Source organism: Scylla paramamosain, chromosome 45, assembly GCF_035594125.1.
Source record: "Scylla paramamosain isolate STU-SP2022 chromosome 45, ASM3559412v1, whole genome shotgun sequence".
In the NCBI taxonomy this organism is placed as follows: Eukaryota; Metazoa; Arthropoda; class Malacostraca; order Decapoda; family Portunidae; genus Scylla; species Scylla paramamosain.
Window position 1 is genome coordinate 11,668,435 of NC_087195.1, and position 10,000 is coordinate 11,678,434.

At 39.0% G+C, this 10,000-nt stretch overlaps 1 protein-coding gene and 1 long non-coding RNA gene across 2 annotated transcripts in view; one reads left to right on the top strand and one right to left on the bottom strand.

The window, feature by feature from the left end:
- LOC135094371 (uncharacterized) overlaps positions 1-10,000 on the bottom strand; it is a 69,691-nt gene that overhangs the window by 41,042 nt on the left and 18,649 nt on the right. Inside the window, exon 2 of the long non-coding RNA XR_010263771.1 lies at positions 2,666-2,854. This is a non-coding gene — a long non-coding RNA (uncharacterized LOC135094371). The remainder of the gene's footprint in view (positions 1-2,665; positions 2,855-10,000) is intronic.
- On the top strand, positions 2,678-4,353 carry LOC135094370 (uncharacterized). The gene is made up of 2 exons (XM_063994412.1): positions 2,678-2,828; positions 3,909-4,353. Exons 1-2 carry the CDS (start codon positions 2,678-2,680, stop codon positions 4,064-4,066), a joined length of 309 nt encoding a protein of 102 aa, XP_063850482.1. The 3' UTR covers positions 4,067-4,353.

The following is a 10,000-nucleotide window of genomic DNA, read 5'->3' on the forward strand; positions in this document are numbered from 1 at the left end:
ACAAACACACACATATGTTTAAATGTCTCTCAAACAGCTGGCATTTCAAAAAGAATTGTGGGTAATGTAACAAGTGAAGCAGTGGGTGACACGCAGTGTACTTCACGCTGCCCACATCTCATGCACTGCCTTCCTACATGGGCATCTACATGGCCGTCTTTTTAACAAAAGCAACAAGACGGCAAAATAAAATTCTTCGCTGTACATTTTCCGTAAAGAGTCTGCATCCAGAGCTTCCTCAGCCTTCAGTATTTGCAGGCTTCCCTTCATTCATAAGTACTTCACATTGTTATTAATACATCAAAATCTTGGACATAATGCAATATTCAAATTGGCAGAAAATGTTTCTCACACGAGAAGTAACAACGTTAACCTTATTTGTGCGATACTGACAACAATATTATTCACAAACAGTGTGACAAGTTGGACCAAAACTGTTGTGAACAGTTTGCCTCTTGATAGACAAAGTTCTTCTTACAACTGATAAAATGTTCAAACAAACAACAGGTTAAAAAATAACCACTTCATCAACAAAAGCTGTGATTTTGATGCCATTTATTGCAGTCATCGCATTTGTTGCTGTTATCATTATTACTTTTATTATTATTATTATTATTATTATTATTATTATTATTATTATTATGTTGATGATGTTGTTGTTGTTGTTGTTGTTGGTATTTATTGTTGTTGTTGCCCTAGTTACCAGTATTAGTTATTAATTATGTTTATTAATGCTAGTTACTATTATTTGTTACTAATAATATTCTTATTGGTATTATTATTATTATTATTATTGTTGCTGTTGTTGTTGTTGTTGTTGTTGTTGTTGCTGTTGTTGTTGGTGTAGTTATTAGTATTATTGTTATCACTACTCTTGTTGTTATTGTTATTATCATCATTATTTTATTATTATTAAGTTAGTGTGAGACACTTGTATTAGTGTTTATCTTCTCTGTAGCGGCGCGGTACTGCCGCTGTACAATACAATTCATTATGTTGTTGTACATTATAATTTGTTTGCACTCCTGCCCTCTGCTATATTGTACAATACACCGTCAGAGAGCCTCGGCTCACGTGACTGTGTATTGTATGTACACCTTGAAATACTTTATACAGGTTTGCTTACTTGATTACTTACTTAATTACTTACTTACTTGCACACACACACACACACACACACACACACACACACACACACACACACACACACACACAGTCAAGTCTTGCCTCGTGTTGTCTTGTCAAATGGTTTGGACACAACACACGTGCCATGCCGTGTGCCATAGTGTCTCTTACTCCCATCCACCTCTTTGTCTTGTCCCCACATCCCGGTGCTCAGGCCGGCCACTTCAAGGCTCAACTCCCTCCCTCCCGCACTGAGCCTTGCAAACCACGTCTCTCCTGCCCTGCTCCTCACTTGGGAAATTTCTTTGCAGGCTGCTGGCGAGAAGAACTGTGTCCCAAGCCCTCCACCATGGCCGCCGCTCCGAAAGTTTGCGTCCGTCGCGCGAAGCTCATCTTCCTGATGGAGAACGCAGGCAAGGACGTCTTGACCTTCGTGTTGAAGCGCGGCGCGCTGAACGCCCCCGCCGCGCCGCCAGGACAGTCCCTCATTGACTACCTTGACAACCTCCCTCAAGGCTCGACAGCCAACTATGGCAGGATGAGTAACAAACAAAAGAAAGCAGCACTGAACCACAGTTCAGTGCTGCTTATCCTCTGACGTGACTACTTTATTCATTATTTTTTGTATCATCAGCGAACTTAGATACTTTACAGGTGAGGTCCTCATCGATATCATTAACGTAAATAAGGAAAAGAACAGGGCCGAGCACAGATCCCTGTGGTACACCACTTAAAACTTCTCGCCAGTTTGAAAATGTACCATTTAAAACAACGCGCTGCTTTCTCTCAGACAGCCAGTCTGAGACAGCCAATTGAGAAGTTTTCCATTTATACCATATGACTTCAATTTAGCTAGTAGCCGGAACTTTGTCAAAAGCTTCTTGAAAATCTAGATACACTAAATCTACTGCCTTTGTTTCGTCGTAAATGGTGAAAATATCATTAAAGAAATCAAGAAGATTTGTTAGACAAGAACGTCTGTTTCGGAAGCCATGCTGTGAGTCATTGATTAAATCATTTATATGTAGATAGTTCACTACATTGTTGCAATTTACTGTTTTCATCAGTTCACATACTACAGATGTAAGGCTGATAGGGATGTAGTAGGAAGAAGAGGAGGAGGAGGAGGAGGAGGAGGAATAAGAGAACGAAGAGAAAAAGGAGAGCTAGAAGGAAGGCGAGAAAAGGAGGAGGAAGAGGAAGATGAAGAGGAGGAGGAAGAAGAACAAAAAGACGAGGAAAAGGAGAGCTAGAAGGAAGGCGAGAAAAGGAGGAGGAAGAGAAAGATGAAGAGGAGGAGGAAGAAGAACAAAAAGACGAGGAAAAGGAGAGCTAGAAGGAAGGCGAGAAAAGGAGGAGGAAGAGGAGGAGGAGGAGGAGGAGTTATCTTTATCAATACTATTATGGAACAGTGAATAAAGAAATTAATAAACAAATAAGTAGTGTGTGTGTGTGTGTGTGTGTGTGTGTGTGTGTGTGTGTGTGTGTGTGTGTCCAGGCAGCACACAGGTGCACAACACTCGGCCATTACAGGAGTCACCTTGAGAGGTTCATGGGTCACTTAAGTGGTGCCGGCACACAGCTGCTGCAGGAGTGGCGGGACCTGGGGGTGCTCAGCCTGGCCGTGTGTGACCAAGACGCCCAAGAGGTTCTGGCCGCCATCAGCGCCGTCCACGTGTCATTGCCTCGGCTACACATCCTCTGTGAGTCTGACGCTGTGATGCACCACCTGTGCGTGTTATTATTATTATTATTATTATTATTATTATTATTATTATCATTATTATTATTATTATTATTATTATTATCATTATTATTATTATGGTGGTAGTGATGAGAGAGAGAGAGAGAGAGAGAGAGAGAGAGAGAGAGAGAGAGAGAGAGAGAGAGAGAGAGAGAGAGAGAGAGAGAGAGAGAGAGAGAGAGAAAAATATTTTTCTCTCTCTCTCTCTCTCTCTCTCTCTCTCTCTCTCTCGCTCTTATTATTATTATTATTATTATTATTATTATTATGAGAGAGAGAGAGAGAGAGAGAGAGAGAGAGAGAGAGAGAGAGAGAGAGAGAGAGGAGAGAGAGAGAGAGAGAGAGAGAGAGAGAGAAATAGTGTTGAGTATTACAGCGTGTTATAACAAGACAAGTGTCATTAAAAAGCAGGTAATTTACCAACAAGCATTGCACGACAACATTACTCCGGCTATTAAAAGTACTCCTGTAAAATGGTACGTGGCATCATCCCAGCGAGGCCAATTCTCCTGTAAAATGCTACGTGGCATCATCACTCACCTGTTTTCAAGGTCGCTGGGATTTGCTACCCTTCTGCCTCGCTGGGATGATGCCACGTACCATTTTACAGGAGTACTTTTAATCACCGGAATAATGTTGTCGCGCAATGCTTGTCGGTAAATGACGTGCTTTTTAATGCCATTTGTCTTGTTATAACACACTGTAATACTCCACAGCAGGCAAAAAATAAGATAAAACCATTAGTAATTTGAGCAAGTGGCACCTCCGAGGCTGTGTCAATGCAACCGTCTGTCCTTCACCTCAGGATATGAATTTAGTTGTGTGGATACACACTATATATATATATATATATATATATATATATATATATATATATATATATATATATATAATATATATATATATATATATATATATATATATATATATATATATATATATATATATATATAATAATATATATGTGTGTGTGTGTGTGTGTGTGTGTGTGTGTACAGTCCCTGCAACACACACTGAGAGGAATGGTACATTATTGCAGGCCTACACGTCCCCGTGGGTGCCGTGAGGACACAGGCGTGCACCACACGGCTGCCTGGCTGCCCAGGGGTGTTCCTCGTGTTGTCTGGCGTGGACGAGAGGCTGCTGGAGGAGGCGGCCCAGATAGCACAGCTCCTGCAGCCCACACAGCGCCCGTGAGTGTGTGCCAACACTGCTCTCTCTCTCCTCTCCTCTCCCCTCTTCTCCCTTCTCCTCCCCTCTCCTCTTCTCTTCCTTCCCCTCCCCTCCCCTCTCCTCTCCATGCCTCTTTTCCTTTCCCCTTCTCTCCTCTTCTCTCCCCTTCTTTCCCTCCTCTCCCCTCCTCCCTCCCCTCTCCTCTATTCCTCTCCTCTCCTCTTCCCTCTTGTCACCTCCCCTTTTCTATTTCCTTTTCCCTCCCCTCACCTCCCCACCCTTCCTCTCCTCTCCTCTTATTTCTCCTCCCCTCCCCTCCCCCACACACCCCTTCTCTCCTTTCCTCTCCTCTCCTCTTCTCTTCCTCCTTCTCCCTTCTCTTCGTTTCTCTCTTCTCCTTTTTTTCTCCTCCACTCCCTCCCCACCCCTCCTCTTTTTTCCACCTACTCTCCTCTTCTCTTCTACCCTCTTCTCTTCTCCTCTCCTCCCCTCCCCACCCTTTTTCCCTTTTTCCCTTCCTCTCCTCTTTTCTTTCCTTCCCTTCTCTCCTCTCCTCTCCTCTCCTGCTCCTCTCCTCTCCTCTCCTCTCTCTCTGTCAGTAAATGGATGAGTGGAAGTAATAAAAAAAGGAATATAAGAGAAGAGGAGGAAGAGAACAAAGGAAGAGGAAGAGAACGGAGAAGATATCATGATTAATAATAAAAAAAGAACAAGGGATCTCTCTCTCTCTCCTCTCTCTCTCTCTCTCTCTCTCTCTCTCTCTCTCTCTCTCTCTCTCTCTCTCTCTCTCTCTCTCTTCTTGTTAATGTAATAATAATAATAATAACAATAATAATAATAATAATAATAATAATAATAATAATAATAATAATAATAATAAAAAGAACAACAACAACAACAACAAATTGATGGGGGTAGGAGCAGGAGGAGGAGGGGTAAAAGTAGTAGTAGTAGTAGTAGTAATAGTAGTAGTAGTAGTAGTAGTAGTAGTAGTAGTAGTAGTAGTAGTAGTAGTAGTAGTAGTAGTAGCAGAAGTATTATTATTATTATTATTAGTAGTAGTAGTAGTAGTAGTAACAGCAGCAGCAGCAGCAGCAGCAGCAGCAGCAGCAGCAGCAGCAGCAGCAGCAGCAGTAGTAGTAGTAGTAGTAGTAGTAGTAGTAGTAGTAGTAGTAGTAGTAGTAGTAAAAGTAGTAGTAGTAGTAGTAAAAAAAAGCAGTAGTAGTAGTAGTAGTGGTAGTAAAAGAAGTAGTAGTAGTAATAAAAGTAGTAGTAGTAGTAGTAGTAGTAGTAGTAGTAGTAGTAGTAGTAGTAGTAGTAGTGGTAGTAGCAGCAGGAGGAGCAGCAGCAGCAGCAGCAGCAGCAGTAGCATTATTATTATTAGTAGTAGTAATAGTAGCAGTAGTAGTAGTAGTAGTAGGAATAGTAGTAGTAGTAGTAGTAGTAGTAGTAGTAGTAGTAGTAGTAGTAGTAGTAGTAGTAGTAGTAGTAGTAATGTAGTAGAAGAAAAAGAAGAACAAGAACAAACAAACAAACAAATAATTGATTGTTGTTGTTGTTTTGTTGTAGCAGTAATAGTAGAAGCAGTAATAATAGCAGCAGTAGTAGTAGTAGTAGTAGTAGTAGTAGTAGTAGTAGTAGTAGTAGTAGTAGTAGTAGTAATGTAGTAGAAGAAAAAGAAGAACAAGAACAAACAAACAAACAAATAATTGAATAATGAAACAAACAAAAAAAAACAAAACAAAGGAATAAAGAAAAAAAATCAATAAAATTAAGAGGAACAATGAAATAAACAAATAAATTTAGAAACATAAATGAGGAGAGAACGGAATAAATAAGAAAACAAACAAACAAACAAACAAATAAATAAATGTAAAAATAAATAAAGAAACAATCAACCAATAAAGTAGGAAAAAAAGGAATAAGGAAAGATAGAAAAGCAAAATGAGAGGAACAAACAAACAAAGAGAAAAATAAATGAACCAAGAATCAAGGAGGAAAGCAAACAAACAAACAAACAAACAAACAAACAAAAAAACAAACATGTGAGGTCAGGCTAGGTGGGGTAGATTAGATTAGGTTGAGTTAGGTTAGGTTAGGTAGATTAGGATGGGATGAGTTAGGCTAGGTTAGGATAGGTTAGGTCCTGTAGGTTAGGTTAGGTTAGGTTAGGCTGAGTTAGGTTAGGTTAGGCTGAGTTAGGTTAGGTTAGGCTTATGATCAAAGGCAACGAAAGCACATACATATATAATACTCCTTTTATCCTTTTATTTATTTATGTATTTATTTCTGTATTTATTTTATATTACTATTTTTTTGTTAGCTCAGTGAGGTGAGGTTCAGTTGGGTATGTTACGTTAGGTTAGGTATGTTTGGTTTGTTACTGATACTTTTATTTATTTATTTATTTTTTTGTAAGTAATTGTTTGACTGCTCTTTCTTTCCTTTCTTTTTTTTATTTTCTATTTTATTTTATTTATTCTTATAAAGTATGTTAGGATGTGTGAGGTTAGTTAGGTTAGATTAGGTGCGTTAAGTTAGATTAGGAAACTTTATGAAACTATTTCTTCCTCATACATTTTCCTTTCTTTTTTTTTTTTTAGCTTATGTAAGATTGTGTCAGGTTATGTGACGCTAGGTTAGGTTAGAAAGGTAATGTCAGGTGTTAAATATTTAAGTAATCACCCAGGTGTTAAAGTTGTTCTTGTGTGTATGTTAGGTTAGGTTAACTGGGTCCGGTTAGACATGTTAGGTTATTAAGGGTAGGTTAGGTTAGGTTAGGCTAGGATTGTAGGGAGTTTTTTTTTTTTTTTTTGTTTATAAGTAATCATCCCACTTGTAAGGCCAAGTTGGGTCAGATCAGGTTGGGTTAGGTTAGGAAGTTTCAGTGTACGAGAAATGCTTCTATTTGTATGTAACTCAAAAATAAATAAATAAATAAATAAATATTATTACGTATTGTTATTATTGATTTAAAGCCTGAGTAGTAGTGATAGTAGTAGTAGTAGCTATAGGAAAAGAAGAGCGAGAAGAAAAGAACAAGAAGAAGAAAAAGAATAGTAATAATAATAATAATAATAATAATAATAATAATAATAATAATAATAATAATAATGATGATGATGATGACGATGATAATAATAATAAGAAGAAAAAAAAGGAGGAAGAGGAAAATAAAATAAAAGGAAAAATAAGAAGAGGAGGACGAGGAGGAAAAGAAGAAGAAGAAGAAGAAGAAGAAGAAGAAGAAGAAGAAGAAGAAGAAGAAGAAGAAGAAGAAGAAGAAGAAGAAGAAGAAGAAGAAGAAGGAAAAAGTAGTAGTATTTCAAGGGGGAAGAGAAGGAAAATATTATTATTATTATTATTATTATTATTATTATTATTATTATTATTATTATTATTATTATCATTATTATCATTATTATCATTATTATTAGTAGTAGTAGTAGTAGTAGCAGCAGTAGTAGTAGTAGTAGTAGTAGTAGTAGTAATAGTAGTTGTTGTTGTTGTTGTAGTAGTTGTAATTTTCAATTGCTAGTTAAAGCAGGATGAGGATAAAATAATAGTAGCAGAAAAGAAAGAAGAAAACATCAATAACAGCTAGATAAATCAATCAATCAGTCAATCAATCTCTCTCTCTCTCTCTCTCTCTCTCTCTCTCTCTCTCTCTCTCTCTCTCTCTCTCTCTCTCTCTCTCTCTCTCTCTCTCTATCAGTGAGTGGATGCCAGCAACTTCCTGATCTATCTGTCTGTGTGCCTGTCTGTCTGTTTGTCTGTCTATCTTTCTATTTATACATTTATTTGTCTTTCTTGCTATTTTATCTTTTCATTTTTTTTCCGTTTTTCTGTCTGTCTGTCTGGTAGTCTGTCTGTGTGTTTGTCTGTCTGTATGTATGCATGTACACAAATATGAATATATGTATATCCACCCATCTATCTATATATGTTTTTAATTAAGTGTGTGTGTAGGTGTTTTTTATTTATTTATTTATTTATTTTTTTATGTAGGAAGGACACTGGCCAAGGGCAACAAAAATCTAATAAAAAAAATGCCCACTGAAATGCCAGTCCCATAAAAGGGTCAAAGCAGTGGTCAAAAATTGATGGATAAGTGTCTTGAAACCTCCCTCTTGAAGGAATTCAAGTCATAGGAAGGTGGAAATACAGAAGCAGGCAGGGAGTTCCAGAGTTTACCAGAGAAAGGGATGAATGATTGAAAATACTGGTTAACTCTTGCGTTAGAGAGGTGGACAGAATAGGGGTGAGAGAAAGAGGGGAGGCATGCAGTTAGCAAGATCAGAAGAGCAGTTAGCATGAAAATAGCGGTAGAAGACAGCTAGATATGCAACATTGCTGTGGTGAGAGAGAGGCTGAAGACAGTCAGTTGGAGGAGAGGAGTTGATGAGACGAAAAGCTTTTGATTCCACCCTGTCTAGAAGAGCAGTATGAGTGGAACCCCCCCAGACATGTGAAGCATACTCCATACATGGACGGATAAGGCCCTTGCACAGAGTTAGCAGCTGGGGGGTGAGAAAAACTGGCGGAGACGTCTCAGAACACTTAACTTCATAGAAGCTGTTTTAGCTAGAGATGAGATGTGAAGTTTCCAGTTCAGATTATAAGTAAAGGACAGACCGAGGATGTTCAGTGTAGAAGAAGGGGACAGTTGAGTGTCATTGAAGAAGAGCGGATAGTTGTCTGGAAGGTTGTGTCGAGTTGATAGATGGAGGAATTGAGTTTTTGAGGCATTGAACAATACCAAGTTTGCTCTGCCCCCATCAGAAATTTTAGAAAGATCAGAAGTCAGGCGTTCTGTGGCTTCCCTGCGTGATATGTTTACCTCCTGAAGGGTTGGACGTCTATGAAAGGACGTGGAAAAGTGCAGGGTGGTATCATCAGCGTAGGAGTGGATAGGACAAGAAGTTTGGTTTAGAAGATCATTAATGAAAAATAAGAAGAGAGTGGGTGACAGGACAGAACCCTGAGGAACACCACTGTTAATAGATTTAGGAGAAGAACAGTGACCGTCTACCACAGCAGCAATAGAACGGTCAGAAAGGAAACTTGAGATGAAGTTACAGAGAGAAGGATAGAAACCGTAGGAGGGTAGTTTGGAAATGAAAGCTTTGTGCGAGACTCTATCAAAAGCTTTTGATATGTCCAAGGCAACAGCAAAAGTTTCACCAAAATTTCTAAAAGAGGATGACCAAGACTCAGTAAGGAAAGCCAGAAGATCACCAGTAGAGCGACCTTGACGGAACCCATACTGGCGATCAGATAGAAGGTTGTGAAGTGATAGATGTTTAAGAATCTTCCTGTTGAGGATAGATTCAAAAACTTTAGATAAGCAGGAAATTAAAGCAATAGGACGGTAGTTTAAGGGATTAGAACGGTCACCCTTTTTAGGAACAGGTTGAATGTAGGCAAACTTCCAGCAAGAAGAAAAGGTAGATGTTGACAGACAGAGCTGAAAGAGTTTGACTAGGCAAGGTGCAAGCACGGAGGCACAGTTTCGGAGAACAATAGGAGGGACCCCATCAGGTCCATAAGCCTTCCGAGGGTTTAGGCCAGCGAGGGCATGGAAAACATCATTGCGAAGAATTTTAATAGGTGGCATGAAGTAGTCAGAGGGTGGAGGAGAGGGAGGAACAAGCCCAGAATCGTCCAAGGTAGAGTTTTTAGCAAAGGTTTGAGCAAAGAGTTCAGCTTTAGAAATAGATGTGATAGCAGTGGTGCCATCTGGTTGAAATAGAGGAGGGAAAGAAGAAGCAAAGTTATTGGAGATATTTTTGGCTAGATGCCAGAAATCACGAGGGGAGTTAGATCTTGAAAGGTTTTGACATTTTCTGTTAATGAAGGAGTTTTTGGCTAGTTGGAGAACAGACTTGGCATGGTTCTGGGCAGAAATATAAAGTGCATGAGATTCTGGTGATGGAAGGCTTAAGTACCTTTTGTGGG

Bases quoted from the DNA above. Each gene is read 5' to 3' on its own strand.
- LOC135094370 (XM_063994412.1), top strand. From the start codon at position 2,678: ATGGGTCACTTAAGTGGTGCCGGCACACAGCTGCTGCAGGAGTGGCGG. The intron at 2,829-3,908 runs GTGAGTCTGACG...ACATTATTGCAG, and splicing joins GCCTCGGCTACACATCCTCT to GCCTACACGTCCCCGTGGGT.